Source organism: Aulonocara stuartgranti (assembly GCF_965226115.1).
Source record: "Aulonocara stuartgranti genome assembly, chromosome: 11".
NCBI lineage: Eukaryota > Metazoa > Chordata > Actinopteri > Cichliformes > Cichlidae > Aulonocara > Aulonocara stuartgranti.
The window spans coordinates 26,018,641-26,042,615 of NC_138947.1; the positions used below are offsets into that span (position 1 = coordinate 26,018,641).

Genomic DNA, 23,975 nt, shown 5'->3' on the forward strand with positions numbered 1-23,975 from the left:
AGGCGAACCCACTGATAATTGGTTCCACCTGCTTAATGTTTGAACTGCGGATGAAAAGCATGTGGCAAAAACAACTCAAAGTACTGCGGAATTAGTTTGTACTTTCAAGCAGAGCTCCGTTCTCACATATTAATAGTCTGCACAAAAACATTCTGTACAAAAACCAATCATCTTTGTACAGTGAAACTGAAATTGCAATTTCCATCAAAAACAAAAGACAGCTCGACTGCGATAACAGACGAAGGAGACGGAGAAGATGTTGAGATGCAAGAGTTTTTATTTAAATCAAAACCAAGTGTTCAAAGTTAATTCTGTGTCTGGGGTGGTTCTAGACATAAAAAACAACAACAAATAAATTCAGAGGAAAAAAAATAAAAAATGAAAATGAAGGCTGCTCCTGTGGGCATCATTAAGGTGGGTTTGCATCTCTCTTGCTCCTTCTGTCTCTCCTCTAGTTGTGGCCTTGGAGAGCCTCTGCCATGAACAGCTTCCCGAGGTTCTGCGAGGTGAATTCCTTCACATTCTGGCAGTAGTTGTTAATTTGCCCTGTTGGAGTGTAACCACATGCATCCACACGCCCCCATACAAAAGACACAAACACGCGCCCACAGAAACGTACAGACAAACACGCACGCACACACATGTACACAGACGGTGCACGCAACCAGGCGGGGGTGGGAGAGAAAACAGCAGCACAGCAAAACAGTGAATTAGTGTGGAGTCGGAGTAAACGGAAGGATCAGAATGTTGTCGGGAGGCGGAGGAGAGCTGAACAGCGTGAGACGGCGGCGGGGAAAAGGGGCGGTCGAGATGGAGATTGAGTCAATAAACTTTAAATTAATGTAATTTCGAGATAATGGCGGAGATAATTACAAAACAGAACCTGAGCTCCTGTGAGGGGAGCAGAGGCGGCTGATGGAGTTTGGAGGGAGGGGTGAGGGGGGTGGAGAGGGAGCTCTACAGTGGTCATGGAGAGTCATGACTATACTCGGAGGATGTGTGAGTGTGTGTTTGCGTGCATACCTGCAATGAGCAGCGTGTCCATGCGTGGTGGCGGCTGGGGGGGCTTGAATAGTTTGCTGATGTCCTCTTCAGGCAGCGGGGGCTCCCCTCTGCTCTGGCGCTGGGCGTTCTCTTGCTGCCGCCTCTGGAGGTACTGTGGAGGGAGCGATGCAGAGACAGAGAGGCGTGGCATTAGTGACGGCAGACACGGGAGAGGAGAGGATGAAAATAAAAGATAGATTGCGAATGGAAAAAGTGGGTTGGGAATTGAGGGAAGAAATCAAAAAAGTGGACAGAAAGGGAGAACGGGATGGGCCGGAGATGACGAGGACAGGATGAGAACATAAAGAGAGGGGAAACAGAGAAAGAGGAGGAGTGGGAGTAGCAAAAGTTAAAGAAAAAACAAGTGAAGTGAGAACAAGGAAAATGCAAAGTAACACAGAGACAGAAATAAAAGAGGAGAGCACAAAGTAAGAGAGACGATGCAAACAGTAAGAGGTGAGTGAGATGTAGAGAAACATAGTGATGAGAGATGAGATGTAAGAGACAGAGAGTAACAGAAGAGTTATAAGTGCTGACAGGGATGGAGTGATTTGTCGGGGGCTGACAGTCGGTAAATCAGTGAGGTGCTGGGTCTCTGGAGATCCTAAAAGCCTTCTTAATTTGGCAAGATGGAGGAGAGAGAGACAGACACACAGGTGGAAGAAGTGGTTGTGTCAAGGAAAGGAATAAAAAGTGAGTGGGAGCAGTGACTTCAACCACATCCCACAACGCACCTGTATGGTTGATTGAAGCTGAAAAAATTGCTAAGATAAACAATATGAATATGAAAATGAAAAATATAACTATTTGTTTAAATAAAACTTCTCTGCCACTGCACCGCAGCATGACTGTGTAATCAAAATGCTAATGCATAATTGTATGAAATTCTAGAAACAACTCTTTTTTTCTTATGCTCCAACTTACTCAGTATTCCATATAGATATACAATGCCTTAAAAAGTAATTTTTCCTACCAAGAAAAAAAAAAGTGTGGCACAAGAACAAGCAACCCTTGCTAAGTCAGCAAAATAGAAGCACCTTTGACTGCCACGCCCCCAACCACCCAGTTTTTCTGTACAAACTGCTCAATCTCTGTCAAGTTCTATGTGATGTGTGTGGGAACAGCCGTCCTACTACAAAGCCTGAACTGAAATGGGGTCTAGACTACTGTGTATCTTTGACTTCATGTTTGAGCTTGATGTCTTGGTAGAAAATAATCCTATCCCAGCAGTTCTTTTACAGCCTACAGACAGATTTCTCTGAATTTTATTTTTCCTATAGTCATTTTACCCTCAACCTTCACAAGCTTTCCAAAGCACCACTACAGCAAAACTGCTGGAACCACTGTGCTCCCAGCTGGGGAACATGCCTTTCTGGCATTGTGCTGCTTTCCTGAGTAAAGCTTCATTATGACAGCCCAATATTTTCATTTTTGGTATAATAAGTAGAGGTCCACACAGACCAGGATCAAATTCTACTTATTATAAACCACATTATGCTCTCAGTAGATATGATGGCTTCTTTTCCTGCCACGAGTGCAGAGTTTGTCAGAAAATATGTCTGACAATGAATATCATGAGGCGAGCTCATTTCCAGAGCACAATGTTTGTGTGTGCAAAATAGATGCTCTTAAACACAATTAAGGAATTGGTTTTTATTTACCCACAGAGATCGAATATAATAATTTAATATTTGGAGTCTGGCAGCGTACAGAATATTTTACTGTTGCTCCATGTGGTGAAATGGGACTCTTAATTATGTCCACAAATTAATCTTTGAAGCATGTAAATGAATTTTGGATTGACCTTCAATGAATTTACAGTTGTTCTCTGGAGAATATTGTGGCTTGTTAGCTGAGAATCGTCTTTCTGCTTGTGTCAGTGCTCTCGTTCTCTTCAGCTTAGGCCTAATTATCTTCTCGTCCCGTCAGCTAAGGTCCATCTTTGAGGGTTTTTTTTTTTTAAATATATATAAAAATAAATAAATTATTCTGGCATGCTTTCACATGCTCTGCATTTCCAGTGGGCTCCATCAACCTCCACGTCTCATTACTGTTGCTTCACCATGCGCTTTATCTGGTCTCATCTGACTTTCGCCAACCTAACCGAGAGGTCAAAGGTCATTTTTACCAAAGACGCCCCCCTAAGCCCCAATGGGCTTCATTTTCATTTTGAGCATATTTTGCTTCCAAATGCAGTCTCTCTTAAATTTAGCTGAATGTGTTTGCTTTCTGTTAAATTTTTACAAAATCATTACATGGCTATAACATAACGTTAAACCTTTTAATCGGAGCCCTTTCGTTTCTATCGTTAACCATAAATGACAATTCCTCAGTTCATATGATTACCACACTGCGCCATACCTAACCTCCTTTAAAAGTGCGCCTCGCTTTCAACAGATGTAGGGAAAAAAGAGAAAATGAATGAATTGAAAGAAGTGAGATGTACATTTCCTGTTACAAAGACTAACTTGGCTGCAGACTGTTCCTGGGAACCTGATATTTACTGAATTCAGAGGGCTATAAATGAAAAATGGAGCCCTCTCAGCAGAACGCCTTTTTACAACTTTCTATGATGATTAATAAGGTTCCATTTGTCCGGGAAGCAGCAGGGTCAATAGCACGAGATTACATGGAGCAAATACTGCAGATGTCTGAAAGGTTTTAACAGCGGCGCGCTTTCTCCTTCTCTGTGCGTTATTTGTTCATTGTCGAGACTCATATGAAACGTGAAAAAAGGTGACACCATTAAAGGCCCCATCTGTGTGATATTGTGTATGACGAGAGTCTGGGTATAGGGGTGTACAGGGCTTCGGGGAGCTGGAGATGATGGGGAGGTCAGTGTGGGGAGGATGATGGATCATAATGGCTGCAGTGTGGGTGAATAGCCCGGGGATACGTGGGGATAAATCTAGGAGTGCGTTTTCGTTGTGTGCGTACTGAGGACGAGCTGTAGTCACCGATGCACGATTGTTGTGAGGTCTGCCTAATGACTGTGAACTTGGCTCTGGCTTTTTCTTCTGTTGGCCAAGATGCTGATGAGTCAGCCCCAATCGCCATTAATACCTCAGACATTTTCTCATTTCCACTTGCTGAAAATAATGACAAAATAGCGCGACCGGTTTTACCGTGGGTGTACGTTTGCGCGCACATTAGTGAGTCACCTGTGCCTCCGCTCTTCCACTTTCCCAAGCAGCGCGCCCGTGAGAGTCGCTGACTGTTAGCAATAGCATGTTTTGCCGGATGTTTATGATGCATCTGGACGAGGTTGTAGCTGCAGATGGTATGAGGCTCACTCTGTGTGTGTCTGTGTGCAAGTGCGTTTCGTTCTGGTTTGCTTCGTGCCTCCAGTTTGTGCTTGGAGGTGGTGTGTGCATCTGTGAGCCTTTACACACACAGTACATTTGTCACAGTGCGCTTGTGTTTTGCAAAACGCTTTTAAATGAAGTCTGAGTTCGTGATGTGTCTCGCTGTTACAGACAACAAATATAAACAGAGGATTTTCACTTCAGATGAAAGGCTCAGTTTACTAATGCCAGCTTTCGCTTTATATGTATCAGCTTTCCATAACCTCTGAACCTGCTTTTCTTAAGTACCTAAAGAGAAATATTGCTGTGACTGTATTACAGTGAGTAAGGACATTACCTCTTCCTTGACAGGAGGAGGATGAGGATGACGGTGCCTGAAATTGAAAATCTGCTGATCTACAGCAGTAACTGAAATGAGGTGACTGATGATAACACTATGACAGATATTGCAAAATTAACATTAGTCATTCTCTAATTGGTGCAAACTCAAGACAAGAGAAATCACTTTCAAACTGATCTCGGTGCCTCTGCTTGAATCTACTTGTGACACGAGTTTCATCTTTTATTCTTCATCTTTTTGTCCCCCTGCTTTCTGTGTCTGAACCTCTACAATGACAGCTGCATCACGTGCACGAGAATCTGCTGTGTTTTTTCACACAGGGATGAAAGTCAGCGTGAACATGACTCAAAATCACACTCAGCAACACAACTGAACTTTACCAGATCCAACCGGAAGATCCTGCGCTTTCAATCAAAATTATTTTGAGCCGACTTAACATGAATATGGTAGCGTTTCTTGCTTGATCCCTCCTCAGAACCTAGGACACGTATTTAACATTTTTACATTGTAGTTCCTGCTTTGACTCCTCAGTATGTACACGTATAAGCCTACAGGACCATATTCCTACATGTGCGTGTGTGGGGGTGTGTTTGATACCTGGTGCTTTTGCTGCTTGCCTGCTGTGATTATAGCTGCAATTGGTTGTGCCCATGTCTGACAGAAATCTACCTGCTGTTTTCCTGCTGAGACTGTGGCTGTAGGTGCATCTGTTTCTCTCTGTGTGTGTGTGTGTGTGTGTGTGTGTGTGTGTGTGTGTGTGTGTGTGTGTGTGTGTGTGTGTGTGTGTGTGTGTCACGGTGCATTCATGCATTCAAGAGTTACCTGGTGCTTCTGCTGCTGCTGCTTGCTCAGGTTGCGGCTGTAGGTGTTATATTTGACAATGTCTTGGCTCATGTCATCCACTCTGTCCATCAGGAGCTGAAGGCTCTTCTCCAAGTGGTTGCTGGAACAAAATTGACAGTGTGTCACTCAAACAGGTTTTTGTACTGTCAACAGCACTTGTGAACCTCAGTGAAATGTTTTTACCTTTTTACAAAAAAATCTCTTTAAATTAACAGCTCACACTAATCCATATTTAATTTCAACTTTTAGTTGTAACCTCTTAGTTATGTGCGATAAGTATGAAGGCTCAAAACAAAACAAAGGGAAAGACCTCAGAAAGCATCAGTATACTGGCACTGGCGTGTTTAACTGGCTTGGTTGGTGTGGAGAATCACAGGACTGACAAACTGCAAGTACGAGGAGACGGCTCTTCAGTAAGTTTACACATATCTCACACATAATAGGCTCCTTCTAAATGTAATGTGATATGCAACATCGCCTTTATTGTTATGAGCTGTACAGATATGCTAGAGAATTTAGCTCCTGCTCCTTACTAGCTTTGTGTTTGACACCTGCTCATTGCAAGAAGAACACTTCAAATAAGACAGTGCCACTGACAAAACTATCAAGTTGGGCTAAGTTATGACTGACTGGGTGAAAGACTTGTTGCTTCATTTGGCCTTAGGAGGAATTTGCTGTTCCAGTGTCTTGCTCCGGTACACTTTGACAGGTGGAGCCAAGGAAATGTTCCCCTGTGGATGACCTGAGCAGCCTCCTGAGCTGAGATCCAATGCAATTCAATTCTATTCAATTTATACAGTGCCAAATCAAAACAGCAGTTACCTCGAGGCGCTTCATATTGTAAAGTAAAGACCTATGAGCAGGCATTTAGCAGCAGTGGGAAGGAAAAACTCCCTTTTAACAGGAAGAAACCTTTGACAGAACCAGGTTAAGGGAGAGGCAGGCATCAGGTGAGGAGAGGAAGACAGGACAAAAGACACACTGTGAAAGAGAGGCAGAGCTTCACTAATGATTAAATGCAGTGATTTATAAACACAGAGTGAAAAAAGGTAGGCGAAGAAGTAACACTCATTGTATCACTGGAAGCTCCCAGCAGCCTAGGCCTATTGCAGCATAACTACACTATTCCCATCTAGAATTGACCACTATGAATCTAAAACTTTCCAAGCTTTGAGAAGTCAAGGTCTTTGTATCCATCCAGACTTAATCTTTGACCTTTCACCGCCTACTAAATTTGTTGCTCTTGAGACCCATGACCTGAAAGTCACCTGTGATCCCAGGTTTGGTCAGTACTTGGTACAGGTCCTGTGGACCTTACTTCATGCCCCTCTCCTACACATTTCTGTGATGTCGTCACATCCTTCATGTTTTTCCAATGCTGCCATGCTGACAAGACTCAAAACAGAGCGCCACCAGCATTCCACTTCCCTCTCGTCCCATGAGCTCCATTTTTAACAGGATGTCTTGCTACCGCTTAAGTTCAACCTTCACAAGACTGCAGAGCTCTACTTCAAGTTGTATCCCTCTTGTACTTCCCTCTGTGGAGTTGTATTGTTTCATTTACGAATGTTTGGGTGCTACATAATGCAGTATGTACTGTGGGAAAACAGATTCGTAGTGTTTATTTAAATGACAGCTATACCCGTAAGAACTGCCAAAACCGTGTATGTTTTGGCAGTGTGCATACTTGTGCTGATGTAACTGTTGTGCGTTTGTATAAATATGTTAGTGTGTGGGAAGACTGGAGCGTGCTTTGAATGGTTTTAGTTACATTCCTCTCTGCTCTGAGTTTTATTAACAATTTCTAAAGGAATCAATATTTGTCTCTCAGCCCGTCACAATCTGTTTATTTTGTTGAAAGCCAAGAAAAAGAGATTACCGTCTCAACTTAAATTTGAGCCTAAACCCACTTAAACTAACTATATCTGCACTGACACCACAGAAACAATCTCCACTGTAACCATAATTGACCTGAGCCACATACATTTCCCATAACAATTTGTGCATATTTATTTCATATTCAACTCTTCAGCTTTCTGTAGTTCAAATGAAACCCACTCAGTCATGTCGGAGTATTCTGATCCCTTTACTTGTGCAGTTTATAAAATACCCGGTGTTTTCTTTTAGACTTGTTTGGAGCCCTGCCCAGTTATTTCAGATTTTAACTTTTCAGGTCAGAGAATCTTTTTCTTCAACTTCTCAGAGTTTTTTTAAATGCAGTTTGACCAACTCCAACAAGGCTGTCTTGTGCCTTTTACTCAGTTGGTCTCCATCTACCTACTCTAGCACAGAGGTCTAAATTGAGGGTTGCTGAATGGGCTGTCCTTTTAGCAGGCTTTCCCATTTCGCCAAAGGATTTCTAAACTAGCTGTTGTGACTGCTGGGTTTTGGTCACCACTACGACCAAGGACTGGCTGACTCGGTAACTCAGTTTGAAACCACCAGGTCATATTAGGAGTACTGGTGTATTCACAATTACAGAGGTCACTACGCTCTAAGCAACACTTAAAGATTTAGAAATGGTTTTGTGCTGTTGCCTTGATCCGTGTCTGGGTGGGCATCTGCAGAGAGTTAGACTTAATGGCTTGTCGTGACACGTACTGTGAATTGTGACTCTCTTAATACAGAGATGTTTTTATAGCAGCCCCTTGTCTGCAATACAACTCCGCCATTTTTGGTGAGCACATAAAAACCCCTCGAACCATTCGCAGAAGCTAAGGCCTCTTGATGGCTTTAACAGAGGGATCATCACACATAACATCTCCCCAATCGAGCCTTCGCTCCAATGGATTCCGGTACATGTTCATAATACATTTTTTTTATTTTACTGACTGCCCTTAAAGCAAGTCTGGTTCTGGCCTCGAAGTACATTTCATATCATATGTTGACCTGAATTTGCAGTCCTAGATACCCTTTCGTTGTTCAAAAAGTTAACACATTATTCTAAAGGTTGCCGTGCTTGCGCCAGGCCCTCTTGGTCGTGACCTGCCTGAGGAGACCTGGTTTGAAAAATCCATAATAATCTCCTCACTTCTTAAAAACATATTTATAAACTTGCATTTATGTGATGTTGTTAGGTGATGTCTTTCACAGTCCATTACTGGCTACCACCTTGTTTTATTTAGTCGTTTGTGCTTCCTTTGACTTTAATCTTCCGCTTGTATTTATCATTTATTCTCATCATCTGTTATGCATTTTGCATCCTTATTCTTGCTAATTTAATTCTACCAAAGCTTTAACTTAATTGCATCCATTTCTTCTGGCTCTAATGTTTGGCCGTCTGATTTTACCTTCTGAGTATTAATTGGTTTGTTTGCCAAAGCACTTTGTAAACTCGGTTTGTAAAGAGGGGCTATAATTTGTATGGCTTACATAAAGCAATAAATGTGCATAAAGTGGTTTTGAATTTTTGTCTGGAGTAATTGCATACTGAGGAAAAGTTTCTCCTGTCACGGCGCTGCTTTGCAAGCAACAGATGACATAAAATTACAGTCCAACACTAAAAATACTGTAGTTCTCATATTTGAAAATTTACAGTTTCACTGCTGCATGCAAGCTCCGTTTTCAGGTTTTATATTAAAGCATGAGCAACATACAGAACAATATATCAGGTCTGCGGCTACAGTGCACACCAGAACAGAAACTACAGGACAATAAGTATTTGCATAAAGTTAAGCAGTAATACATTTTGGAAATTTATGCACATTCTAAAGACTCATCGTGATCATCTTGGTTTACCATCGCCTTCCATTAACTGCAAACACCTTAATTATATTTACATGAAAATATGCACACACCGAGAGAAAATTAATGCAACTAACCACAGGCATGCTGATAATTATATGAACAGTGCTGACAATGATTTATAGTGCTATTCTCACATGCCTTAACTATCTGTGACACTATCCGTATTATACTGTTGCATCTGCATGAGGCGTGCGTTAATATAAGCGATTAGATAATCTACTTAAATGCTTGCATACTGCCCTTTATTCAGAATTTTAGTCAGAAAAAGCTGAACAGGTTTCAGAAAGATCAAACTACTTAAAGCCATCATGCAAAACACGTAAAATTTCCACTAACTTCAAAGTCATTTCCATAATCTGGACTGCCTGAACCATTTCCAGTACAGTAATGTTTGCCTGTGAGGACTGTTGCGTGATCAGTTTGTCAACCCTCCATTGTAAACATGCAAACCGATGGCCCAGGACCAACTCTCAGCATAACACTTCCCTACTGCGTCCCTCTGACTGTGTCAGAATTGATTCTCACTGACGAGAGCCCATTTAAAACTATTTCATCCAGCAATATGGTGGCTAATTTGTGTGGTGCGCATGAATAATATATGCGAAAGAATCCATCTAGGATCCTTCAAAACATCTGCCGTTTATGTAAGTGTCAAATGCCTGAGCTGGACTGAGTGTGTGTTTGTGAGCTTTACTGTGTGCCGTGGGGAGTAAGAGTGACTTGCAATTTAGTGGGATTTCTTATCAGTTTGTATGTCTTTTGTCCCTGATTGTGAAATTGCAAGATTTTTGGAGAGCTTATGTAACAAATGAAAAAACGAGAAACTGACGAGTAAAAATTAAAAGGACTATTTTATCAAAGACTAAAAAAAAACTTCACTCCCAGTCCACAGACTTCCTTTACTGAGCTTTGAGCTTCCAACTGCATCAGTGTCTCGTGTGTCTGATAACTAGTTTAGTGCACTGGAGCATGTTCAGTTTGATATTCTGTTTTCAAAACCCTGACCATACAAGAAAAACCGCATAACTGCTCCGTGTCTTCTCCAAACACTCGAAAACTGAATGTTACCAGTTACAGAAAGTTGCTACAACTGCACGCTGAATAATGTATCCCACACTCCACAACGTCTGGCCATAAACTCCACAGGGTTAAATTATTCAGAGGCATCAGCAAGCTTTGCAATCAATACTGAATTAGAAATCAAAGTCTATCTAGGGATTTCGCACCATCGCCGATTCTGTCAAGTTCAGTGGAGGCCCGTACAGTGTACAGTAGGAGTGCCTGTGTCCACAGGGTTGTATTTGCCCAGGACAAAAGAGGACAAACCTGCATTGTTGTGTGAGCAAAAGTTGGCTGACATTCACTAAAACTGAAAGTTCAGAGGGGAGTTGTTTAACAAAGCTGCCAAGGAAATGACTTCCACTCTTAGAATGAGCGTTTTATTCTGATGGAGTCTTTTTAACTGATGGACTCGAGCACAATGTGGATTGCTGGCTTGCGCCGCCAGCGGAATAATTTGTTTTAAAGAGGACTTGAAATAAATCTAAAAAGATTTTTCCCCAACGTACGCGTACAGCATTGTCTCAGTTATATAAAAAAAGAGAAAAAGATGAATGTTAGCTTTGGCACAAATTTAAAACCTTATGTGACTGAATACCTTTCTCCATCCCTCACTGCTTCCTGCCCATTATCATTATTTCAGTTCCGTCTCCTTTTAAGAGAAGGATCTATTATTGGCTTTTGTTCAAAAATACCTCTTCTTATAGTCCATCTCGATGGATCAAGTTTGTGTGTCAAGGGTCAAATTTTTCTGCAGATCATTTCATTCACACAGACACTTCTGTCAACACCTGCCTCATGACCCCATTTCCAGTTATTTCTCTTCACCTGCATCAGCAGCTATAGCACACAAAGCCTTAAAAGTTCTCCCCTCCCCCTCACTCACCGAAAACTTATCAGGGTAATTTAATATCAGAGAAAATATGTTTACATATTTTTCACTTTTCCAACAGTAAAAGAGTCCAGGCAGGAGGCCAAATACACTAATCAGACAGATACTGGGGGTAATGAACTAAATGGGAAATTTACACATGAGTGAAGACCTTGTAAAAGGCCCAAAATGTAGTTTAGTTTTAATAACACTGCAAACATGGGTATTTCAAGAGGGCTGTGGGGGTTGAAAGGCTACATAGATGAATTTACATTCATACAATCCATCACCACGATCAACATCATCATCTGTGGTAAGAAGAACCCTGTTTGCTGGAGTGAAACGGCACTCTCTCAGCGTTAGACATAGATGACATTGACAAATGGGACCGCAGATTGGAAAATGAGACAAAAGGAAAAACATTAAATAAAACCCATTTCTTCTTTTTTTCCCCCGTTTCTTTTTTTTTGAAGGGGTGGAAATGAGGAGAAAAGGGTGGGGCTGTCAGCAGAAGATGTAGAGAGATGGAGCGCTACAATCCAATACGAGGGCAGAGCTGTGCAGCAATCTGACTTCGGGGAAACAATTTCATCTTGCCAGACATCCCATCGGCGGTTGTGTCGAAAAACCTACGGGGGAGGGCCATCCTGCTTCTGCTCCGTTTTGGGCGATATCAAAAGCTATGCTTCAACTTCAGAGTAATCACTTGGAAAATGGAACAATATGCAAGAATAGTGAGCCATTCTCCTTCACTCTATTTAGTAATTTGGAAGAAAATTGCTGGGGTTTCTGCCTGCCTCTGTTGGCCATGCTCATGGAACCTACATGTCTGCCTGCATGAGGCCTCATTTAAGTCATGCCATACTTGCGTTTAAGGACACAGTTGAGGAGAATAACAACAACTCCCGAAGTGCCTCGCCGCAGCGTGCAAGTGAGCACAGTGTTTTGCGCGCTGCCAGTGTGTAAATCAGCACTTTGAGTCGTTATTGTGCTAATTTCTCACACCTGCCCCTGGGAAGCTTTTTGATTAGCAGCTTCACAGCTGTTGCTCCACTTGCAGCGATTTATCTCCATAAATGATTGCTGATAAATTCTCCTGAGACTGATGCTGAGTGCCTCTGAGATATAAATGCGAGACTTAAAGAGCCAGGCTGTGAGTTGATATGGTTGGTTATATTTGTTCATATTGTGCTCATTAGTGATGGTAGGCAAAGTTTGATGGCAGGTCCTGCTTTTGAAGACATTTTGGAACAAATAGGCTGTGACATTTAAAATGTGGCATTTACCGGACCGAGTTTTAGAGTGAATCTCTCAATCAAACATCCAATTCCATCCTAAAAGGTACAGGATTGGGAAATCGGATAAGTGGTCAGAATGCATTTGTGGGCAGTGATCGGAACAATTTACAAAATCCCCCCCCCCAAAAAAAAATGTAGCACCTACTATCTGGTACGATCCAGTTATTTTAGAATAAAGTTTAAAGGAATTGGTTTGATTACTTGTTCCTTCTTTTTTTTATATATATATATATATTCTTCATACCAAATAACATAAAAAAGAAGAAAATAATCCTATTTAAAAGTCCTCTCTCGTAACTTTTGCCAGCACAACATAAAACCCCATTATTTCCAAAAGGCTATTATGGGTGGAAAGGGACACAGTTGTTTATGCTATTAAGGCTCCAGTGTAGTTTGTCTTCCAGCTTACAACTCCAATTTCAAAAAAAAGTTGTGAAATGTAAATAAAACACAAATGCAATGTTTAAACTGAGAAAATATACTATTTTCAGATAAATAAATAAACAAATAAATAAATAAATAAGGCCATTTTGGATTTAACAGCAGCAACACATCCCAAAAAAGCTGGGACAGGGCCATGTTTACCAGTGTGTAACAGCCACTTTTCTTTCAACAACAGTCTGGGAACTGAGGAGACCAGCTGCTGGACTTTTAGCAGAGGAATATTGTCCCATTCTTGTCCGTCTGATTATTCTTGCTCTAGCAGCTCAACAGTCCTTGGCCTTATTTGCCATGTTGCTCATTTCATAATGTGCCAAATGTTTTCAGATGGTGAAAGGTCTGGATCGCAGCCAGGCCACATTAGCATCTGGACTCTTCTACTATGAAGCCATGCTGTTATCATAGCTTCAGTGTGCAGTCAAGCATGTTCTGGGTGAAATATGCAGGACCTTCCCTACAAACTTGATATGAGCATATGTTGCTCTAAAACCTGTATACACCTTTAAGCACGGATGGTGCCAAGCTGCCAATTTCACAGGCACGATAAAAGTGCTGATAAAAAGCTGGACGGTCCCTCTGCTCTTCAGTGCAGAGGGCGAAGCATGTTTACAAAATACATTTGAAATTTGGATTTGTCCAGGTCCATTTTAACCCTGGAGAACCCATGGGTTCAGATCCGACCCCATTGGTTCTCCAGGGTTAAATAGGTTTGGGTCAGAGAAGAAGGCAGTGTTTCTAGACCATGTTCATATATAGCGTCATCTTTGGATCACTGAGACTGAACTTGATTGATTTCTGGAAGTGCTTCTAAGCCCATGTGATGATTTCCATGACAAAGCCCCACCTGTTTTTAAATGCAGTGTTGCCCAAAGACCTGAAGCTCACGAGCATCCAACATTTCCATCCCTGTCCCTTACACACAGACTTGTCCAGATTCTTTGAATCATTTGGTGAGATTATATACTGAAGAGGATGAGCTATTCAAAGTTTTCAAACTTTTACATTGAGGGACATTATTGTGAAATTGTTCCACGTGTTTATAGATGCAGTTTTTTGGAGTCTGCTGTACATCTTTACTTCTGTGAAACTCTAACAAGCTCTTTTGTTTATGTCCAGTCGTGTTACCTGAAATCGTGTTACTACCCAAAATTTGCAGTTCATTCCTTTATGCTTTTATTTACATTTTTCCCAACTTCCCAACATTTGGAATAGGAACTGTAGACACTGTGCATCCACCTCAATGTATCTGACCCTTTCCTCATGAATGAATCATCTGCATGTTCAACCATGTCAGAGCCATCTGACCTAAACACTGCAATGCAATAATAAAAATGTAATAATATTGATATGTATAATATCAATAACACATAAATCTATATTATCATACCAAGTAAAGTTTCTCAACTAGTACTAAACCCAAGTATAGGAGATGGAAGTGGATGTAAGATCCGGTGTTGTTGCCCTGGGGAGGGTACGCAAAAGGCAGAATGCATCAATAAACTGCTTATTCTTTCATTCAATCTAGCAGCTTTTGGAACAGTTGAGAAGACACAGATTAATGCCCAAGAGTTCGCTAATGTCAAATCAATTTTAATTTAGAAGTAGCCTTAAGTCATGTCTGTTGAAGCAGCCTGCAAGCTTAAAGAGATACCCTCAATATGGCTTCAAAGCTTGTAAGATGATTTTAAGAACTGCCTGCATTCTTTAGTAGATAAGTACTCAGTGTACTATGGTGACTATGTACAAAGAAATCAAACTAAGGTGACACTTTGCTCAGAGCTGGATTGTGTGGGCTGAAAGAATTTCCATCAATAACCACTTTTCCTCTGTTTGACTGTAGATTTTACACAAAGCCTGAAAAGAGATGGTACGAATTTCAGATGACCTTATTGAGCCATTAAGGTGAAATATTGAAAAACGTCCTGCAGTTACGATGTCCCACAGATCTTTTCATTTGCATTGTAAGATTAACTATTTGTCGGCTTTGCAAACAGGAGTCTTGAAACTTGAAAAGAAACCATAACACAGGGTTTTAAATCTGGGAATTAAAAAAAAAATGTATATACAACATCAGGAAGAAAACCAAAGCACTCACACTGCAATGCGGGCATGAGAATAGATAATAAAAGTAAAGCCGTACTAAAGGTTAGGAAACATATGTTGATAACCCTTCAAAAAAAAAACCATCCAGATAAGCTTCCCCTCTTGAGAAAAACGTGTAGTCCACCAATATCTTATTTGCCTTTTTACAACCGAGGTGTCTGGCCTTGGGCCCTTGTGGTAAATGGCTGCATGAGCTCATGTCTGACCTGCTTGAGAGGTTTAGCAGTTCGTGCTTGTCGGCGACCGTGGACTTGTCCTCCAGCTCCCACATTAGTACATTGATAAGATGGGAGTTTTTGATGACGATGGGCACCTCCTCAAACATTTGTTCAAAGCCAATGTTGGCCTTCTTCAAGCTAAAGGGAGACAGAGAAAGAAGAAAAGAGGGGAGGGGAGACAGGAGGTAAAGGTGAAATCACATTTCTTCACATTTCTCACATGGATTTCGACCATCTTTCTACTTTAAACTCACTCGAAGTGTGATGGACCCAATGATGTGGCTGAAAATTAATGATACCAAAAAAAGTGGTGGGTGTTTAAACATCTCATATGATTTCTAAGGGAACCCTGATGGACTTCAGTGCCTGGCCCCGTGTGATAACCACTGTTCTTTTTGTTGTGCTGAATCACAGTCACAGGTTTATACTAACTACAGGAATTTTTTTTCTATTAGAAACATTAAGTTGTTTTAAAGGGACAGCTACCTTGACACAAAAGAGAGTGAATCAGAGTGGAAAATAAACAACTGTTAAACAAACCTGGTCTTAGCTGATCTATAGCAATTGCGAATACATTTTTAAGTGAACAGACGGTGGTTTGGGGTTAATAGTTGCTCTGCTGGGACTCATTTGCATTCAAGTGTTGAAATCAGTTTTTCTAGTCTGTTCCTCTGCTACTCCAAATTTTCGTGTTCGTTAGCATGCGTTTCTCCATATTAAAACAAAAGCTGCATTTCAGTATTGTGCAATATTGAAAAATATTATAATGCATGTTACACGCTGACATGTAAAAAATGCTGTCATTGATTCAGCAGTTCATATTGCCTCCCAATAGCAATGTTAGCCACAGTAACCAGTATGAACTTTGCGGGAGGGCTATTATGCCAAGCACACAAGGCACTGACTAATTCCTGATCAACTCCTCGGGAGCTGAAAGCCGCACCTCTCTCTCCCTTTTTCTAACAGGGGTCTGTTAACACAAAATGGAACTTCAATCTTTGCTTAATGTCTCACATAAATCTAATAACCCTGACTGACTGCCTCGGCTCAGCCTGTCACTCGCGCACAGTGGACGGGCTACAAACTAATGTCTGTATGTGTCTAATGTTGCCTTGTTAGATGCATTGTGCTTGTTATGAGATCAATACACTCACTGCATTAATCTGCCGTGTGCAATGTACCAGAAACAGAGATGTTTGGGCTGTATAATTCGTGTCTGTGTGATAAATAGGGATGTGGAGCGTCACTGATTTTAAGTTATTCTGAAAGATATTGTTTTATATTCTAAGTAGAGCAGCACCTCAAGCAAACTTTAAGAGGAGACTCGGAGGCAAAAGCAAGACGACAATGGTGCCCCGGGCTCCGAGTCAGTATGGGTAACAGCAGTCTATAAGGAAATCCATAATGATATAAACACTGTTTGCTAAAGATTTGGCACAATTATCAATCTAGAGGGCTTTAAAACATTTCCTGCATTCGATGACCTTTTCAAATGCCGCCAGATTGATATAAAAAGGTGGCTATGAGGAAACGCTGGACAGAGCCAAAAGGTTGACTCCACAGGCAGACTAATTTGAAGCTTCAGATTTTGCGTTGAAGTGGACGCTATTGACCACTGCCTTCATAGCCCGACAGACTTGGAGGGCAGTTCAAAGGGATGAGCCTATTCAACAGTCATCTATCCTTGCCTTTCATTTCAAAAAAAGGTGCACAATATATGCAAGCTTATGCAACATCAAATACAGCAACATGAAAGAGGCTGATTTTTTACTGCACATTGTAGCAGAGGGGAAAAATGAAACACTTTTGAAGTTTTGCATCTTTGGAGGAGGGAAAATGTTATTGATATTCAGATTTCTAGTCTATTTTGGAAATAATAGGATAGAGACGAGATTGTTGTAATGGGGCGATATTGTCCTTTCCTGCCCTGAGCTGCCCTCTTTCAATCACGGACTTATTGGGAACACTGATAGCTACAGATTGGGGCTATAATAAATCATAGGAACTAATGAAAAGCTGCAGAAATGAGAAGGATCCTGACTCTGGGCCAAACACAGTGGGTCAATAACAGAGTGGCTGGCAGACGCACACAGGTGGCGAAATACAGAGGAAATTGGGAGAGAGGGAAATGAAATGATGCAGTTAAATTGCCGTACTGCCTGCAAATACGCTTGCTTTTAGTGGATTTCAAAGTGTATATCTAAAGATTTTTAATGGACAGCCTGCGGTGTTTCTCCACTGGGCCGTTACGCTCGCATTTGTCCGAGCGTTTGCGCCCTCGTGCGTTTCTGCATGTGGGAGCTGGTGCACCGGCACCACCCTGAACTGCCAGGAAAATAGTCCCCCTCATTACAGACGTTTTTAGCAGCAATTTAAAAGCAATTACGATAAGCCTTGGGGTCAGAAAAAGTGTAAATATGGTACATTTGTTTGACGGGCAAGGGCGAGATGATAAATCATCATCATCAGCATCCATCTTCAACTGCTACTAAATACCTCCCCTGAGGATGCAAAGGCCATATTTGCATCCATTGAATAAACAGAATTGGAACTGTGAAAAAAACCCCCACTAATAATGATAATAATAATAATAATAATAATAATAATTCTCAATTCCTATAAGCAATAGCAGCTCATGTGTATACATATAGTTATCTGTGAATATCTGCATTTCTGTGTGGGCATGGTCAACAAAGTAAAAGTAGTATCCCGCTGTGTGTTCTGGTCCTGAATTACTCACCCCTCAGGTGTGAAATCTTTCTCTTTGCAGATCTCCATGAGTTTTGGGGTAAGCCTGTAGGCTTTGAGAGACAGGGAGCCTTGAGCCGTCTTTATAGGATCTAGAATGAGACAGAGGTGAGAGCTTGATTTTAAAAAAAGAAGAAAAAAACCTGCAATAACAATCTTAAATCATATGGGTTGCAGAAAACAAACTCATGGTTTTCATTTTGCCCATTTCAAATAAATAAATAAATACAACAATGCAATTTTGGACTCATTTTGGAAGTTTCACGACAGCTCTATTTATTGAACACAGTTTTGACATAGATTGCTTTCACGACTCATATTGTTATATGTGAAATCCTGAGTGAGAGAGGGATTGTTTTTTCTTTTTGATTTTCTTTCCCCCTTAAAGACGTGAAAAGTATTCACCCTGAATACAGTGATAAAACAGGGATGTTTCAAAATGTACAACACGGACTAGGATGATATCCAATTTTTCAGCACTGAGAATCATAAAACCCTTAAATTTTACAATTTTCATAAATGAAAAAGCCTAATGATTAATTTTCAGAGAACTGACAGGCTTGCCTTGCTATTAAGCCAAAGCCAAAGTTAAGCACTATATTTGCAAAAGCAACTTAGCATGACATGTCAACAATAATAATTAGCTTCCTTTCCATGCACGGAAAAGAGTGGTCTGTCTCTGCACTGTGACCGCCATCATCATAGGCCACAGTAGCTTAATCATAATGCACAGTTTCCAGCAGACTCCTTTTTACACCTCTCTAAAGAAAAGCCACAGTTTACAGATTAATACAGTCAAACTGAGCCAAAAACGTGCATGTCCCCAAAGTGAAAATATGAGGAACAAAAAGATCCTGTTAAAAGGGTCTCATCTGCAGATAAGCCATTATAACAATGACTCAGGGAATTTTCAGATTCCGTCAGTATGTCCTCTCCCCAATTTTCGGGATGGAAAACTCTATTCTTGTACTGGCATACAAAGTAGGAAAAAGAAGAGCACTTACAAAATTGCTTCTGTTATAAAAATCAATTCAACACACTAAAATAAAGTAAAAGCAGCAAATAAGAAAAAACAAAGTTCACTTCCTGTTCAGATTACCTGCAGAAAATGGGTCTTAACTACATCCACCTTTTTACCTACAACTTAGCTAGTTCAGTTCATGTGGTCATCTCCACTGAGAGTGGTTGCTAATAGCAACAGTTCACCAAAGATAACCATCCTATACTTGGAGGAAGCCTGATGGCTTAATTAACATTTTGCATGATCAAGCCTGAAGCCCCAGGAGCCTCGTGAATTTGGACACGGAACCTTTATCTTTTCCTTCCCACAGACACTAATCTGTGCCAAGTGGTACACACATGATTTTATACATCAGTTCTGTTGGTCAATATGCAGTAAACTGTTAGACTTTTGTCTTTATTTTTGCAAATACACAGAAGGAAACTGCACAGAGCTGCTGCTGCTTAGCTCTGCGTTGGTCCATCTTAACCTCTTCAATTTTTCACCTCAAATAAGACAGTCACTGCACTGAACACATTCAAACAACTGGTTTAACAACCAGCTTTAACTCTGTGCTGTCACTGGACAGAAGCCATTAACGCCGCCAGTTGGCCACGGGATTGATTCCTTAATCGACGTAAAATGAACGGTGAGCTAATGAAAAACAGAACAAAAAAAAAAAAAAAGGAAATCAATTTTCTTTCCCTTTGACTTTAAACGGAGATATAATGTCAATTCCTTTGAGGCACTGTGATCTGTTAAGCGCTGCATTATTGACTGACATAACAGCGCACTCCTTTGGAATGAGAGGACGCTCACTGCTTGGCTAAATGGCTTTCTGGGATGACTGGATCAGAGGGTTGCATGTTTAAAATGGTCAAATTTAATCTTTGTCAATACTGAGTGTCTACAATCTAAAAACAATACAACCCAGGAGTAAGGCTAAAGAGACAGAACAGGGCAGGGAGAGCTCCTCGGCAGTCAGCATTACTTAAACCTTGAAATTCAAAGTTGTTTTCATTAGCAATTTCCCTGCACAGAATACATTTATTTTCCTAAATCTGAGATTTTTTTTAAACTACAGTCCTCTTTATTGTCTGACTCTAGACTTGAAGTAACTGGATAAACTGTGAACGGTTTTAATGAAAGACTGCTTTAAATTCAGTGAGCTTCTGAGGCTTTTTGTGTCACCCTGGCTTTACTTTTATTTTTCAGTTCATAAACCTGAGGGAGAAAAACAAAATGAGCAATACAGAGAGGAAATACTTTCTTGACACAGTGTGGCATACTGACAGTGTCTATATTTGATTCCTCAGCTTAGAAAAGTTTAATGTGTTGGTCCATGTCCTCTGTAATGTCTAGGGTCCACACACCAACACCCCTGCCTTTGCCTACTGCCCAGCTCAATCTGCAGCTCACACCAACGCCTGCCTCTGCAGAAGGTGGGCCCACAGGGTAGCAGATCCATGCTAGTTTTCAGGCCTCATGGAGGCAGGCCTGGCCATCAGATGCTCGCTGGTGAGGAATCACCTCTAAACAATCGGTTTCTTTAGAATTTTCCAAATTGCTCGCTGTCCGGTCCCACCTCTGTGACAAAGGCCTTGGACAACACACTTCCCAGGATCACACGGACGCACAAATGACACGCCCTGGCAATTTGTCAAGGGCATGTCAAAAGGAGTCCGTTGAGGTGGTTCGGACATCTGGTTTGGATGACGACTGGGCACGCCTGACTGGGCGTACAACCCAGTGTAAACCCAGAACCTGCTCAAGTGACTGGATTTCTTATCAAGCCTGGGAATGCCTTGGGATCCCCCAGGAGAAACTGGGGAACATGGCTGGGGAGAAAGATTTCTTGAATACGCTGCTTAACCTGCTGCATCCACAGCCTGACTTCAGATAAGTGGAAAATAATGGATGGATGGATAAAAGAAAACAGCAGCACTCTGACAGGAACGACAAAACGATCGCCATTATCATCCATTTCATTGTCCACTTATCCATGTAATGTATTAATATGCTCCCTCTGAACTTGGTGTGGCAATAAAATTCCATTTATTTAGACACTAAGAAGTTAACACTTCACTAAGTAGTGACAGGTTTTCATTTTCTGTCATGTTTTGCTGTCATTTAAATCCTTACACCATCTGGGGTGGTTCAGCATTTCCGGGGAGCTTTTAAAGGCTTTTAGTGTGAAGCAGGTGAACCCACATAATGCCTGTTGGTCTCATGTTAGCAGCTACAGGCTACATAGTTAATCCAGTCTTCTGCGAGCCCGCCTTTCCCTCACAAGAGTTCCAGACCACGGCATCAACAGAATTTATTGTAAGGTCAAAAGCCAAAAGTCATCTCCATCTAAATCTGTACTATTGCAGATGTGCACAAAAATAAAAACTCTCTATAAATAATCGTCAGTCTCCTTGATTCAATTCAATTCAATTCAATTCAATTCAATTCAATTCAATTTTATTTATATAGCGCCAAATCACAACAAAAGTCGCCTCAAGGCGCTTCATAGATACAGAGAAAAACCCAACAATCATATGACCCCCTATGAGCAAGCACTTTGGCGACAGTGGGAAGGAAAAACTCCCTTTTAACAGGAAGAAACCTCCGGCAGAACCAGGCTCAGGGAGGGGCGGCCATCTGCTGCGACCGGTTGGGGTGATGATATAGACTTGATGACAATGCAGAACTTGCAGAAATCCATCTTGAAACAAAAATCTAATTCCAGGCACATGACGCTTAGAATTAGATTGTTTTTTAAACATCTGTGCTTACCTCCACTAATCTGTTCCTACATCTGTCAGACTGATTTATTGCTGAGTTTCTAAAAGTGCACCGCAGCAAAATATCTTAAGACTTCTCAGTGGCAGTCCTATTCTTGGATACCTATTGATTAAAGAGACTAAATTTGACATGTGGTTGTTTAATCATGGCAGAAACCTGAGTGACAATGAAGCATAAATGACTGTAATCAACTCTCTTGTAGAGGCACCATTTTGGTGCAAGAGAAAGAAAACAGATAACGACCATGTTTACTGAAACTAAGCAAGCTTTTCTGCTTTCAGGCCTAGGGTGAGTGTTTTGATGTTGCTGTGTTTACTTTATTTCATGAGGACTCAGCAGTACTTTGTGGGGCCAACTTTACTAGAATGACTTTCCACCAGCATGAGTCTCTTTCAGTACTGGTGCCCTGTGAAAGGTTTGAATGGCTTTAGGACATGTGACAAATACAGCAGTGGATCCCTTCTCTCCTTTTGGCTTGATATCACATTATCAATACAACTTTTTTTTTTTAATGTAACAGCAACAGACAGTCCAAGATTTACACCTTTATTGTGGCTCTTAAAAACACACACAACATAAACTTGAAGGGGACCTATTATGCAAATTTCCAATTATTTTAATTCTTGAACCCCACTAGGGCAGCTTTACATTATTAAAGGTTCAAAATAATTTGGCTTATCCACTGTGCGAAATAAGCCATTTCAGCTTCCATTCCCCTACTTTAAGGCAGATTTCTTCTCGTGGGGGCTTTTATACTCAGTCACAGCTGTGGACCTGACACATTAGAGATACCCACTCTCACTGACATCATACGGAGCAAAAGGAAACAAAATATCAGAGATCAAGTGCTTTGAACAGTCTGAACTTTAGGCTCAGCTGCTCTTATTCTTTAAATGTTTATGCAAATTTAATATGAGCATCCACCGCCAGTGCAAGTATGAAAGAATATAAGAAAAAGTATAATAAGTAAATTATACTTAAATTGATGAATTCTTAATTTAACATCTATACCATGAATCTTTTTTATTTATATTCAAATTCTTTGTAATGTTCTGTCTGTTCATCTATAGTAAAATATATTTGATGTTTTGCCAATTTCTGGTCTTAACTTGCAAACAAAAGTAAACAAAATGATTTAAAAAAAAAAAAAAACTGTCTTTACGCCGTGTTCTGTACAGGACTACTCACCATATATGAGTACTACTGACTCCTCAATGGCGTGCTGGTAGCTGAACTGAGAGTCGAGCAGCGCTCGGCTGACAAAGGAGCCATAGTAGGTGGACTGGTACCAGCCCACATGCAGATGGTCAATGTTGACGTGACGCAGAGAACGCATCATCTCCATCTGGTACTGGACTAGAGGCAGAGGAAGAGGAAGAAATAGAGAGGAAGGGAGGGGAAAGTCAGGGAAATGGGACAAAGAAGAAGGGGAAAAAAAATCAGTTCACTGAAATCAGCTTCTTTTTTTTGAAACTGTGAATATCTGTTCTCCATCTGGAACTCTACATGGTGTATGAACAAGGGGAGGGAGTAATGGGAGAGAGGAGATGTGAGAAAAATGATAAATATGGTGAAGAAAAAGAGCAACCAGGATGTGAAGGACGAATGCAATGAAACTGAGGAAAAACAAAAGCTTCATCTTCTGTTATCAAGTGGCTGTGGTGGAGATTTCTAAAACAAACATCAGCTGGGTTCACCAGTCAGCCTTTCATTACTTATGTCAGTTAATACCGTATTTTCACAACCATAAGGCGCACTTAAAAGTCTTAGATTTTCTTCAAAAAGTGCGGCGCGCCCTATAGCGCAGTGCGCCCTGTGTGTTGTAAGGAGGACGTAGTAGAGAACACCATGAGAACGCTAAAGGGTGAAGTGTGTGCGTTGACTTTATTGCACATACCTGTATAAAAGAACAGGTATGTGCGTTATGCAGGACATCGTTGTTTTAACAACCCTGAAAATGGCAAAGAGACACGCTTACGAAGCACAGTTTAAACTGAAGGCCATCAGCTACGCGGAGGAACATGGAAATCGAGCAGCGGCGAGAGAATTTAAGATTAATGAATCGATGGTTCGCAAGTGGAGGAAGCTGGAAAACAAGCTCCGGCAGGTCAAGAAGACGCAGCTGAGTTTCCGCGGACATAAGGCGATCATCGAGCAAAGAACGAGCG

General features: G+C 41.1%; 1 protein-coding gene across 1 annotated transcript in view; it reads right to left on the reverse strand.

Moving 5' to 3' along the window:
* Window positions 1–259: 259 nt before the first annotated feature.
* LOC309717944 (eukaryotic translation initiation factor 3 subunit H) overlaps window positions 260–23,975 on the reverse strand; it is a 64,580-nt gene continuing 40,864 nt past the window's right edge. Inside the window, exons 3-8 of the mRNA XM_082552880.1 lie at window positions 22,996–23,163; window positions 18,010–18,109; window positions 15,258–15,407; window positions 5,512–5,632; window positions 1,024–1,156; window positions 260–546 (exon numbers count right to left, since the gene is read on the reverse strand). Of these exons, the coding sequence (XP_082409006.1) occupies window positions 452–546; window positions 1,024–1,156; window positions 5,512–5,632; window positions 15,258–15,407; window positions 18,010–18,109; window positions 22,996–23,163 (767 nt within the window). The 3' untranslated portion in view covers window positions 260–451. The remainder of the gene's footprint in view (window positions 547–1,023; window positions 1,157–5,511; window positions 5,633–15,257; window positions 15,408–18,009; window positions 18,110–22,995; window positions 23,164–23,975) is intronic.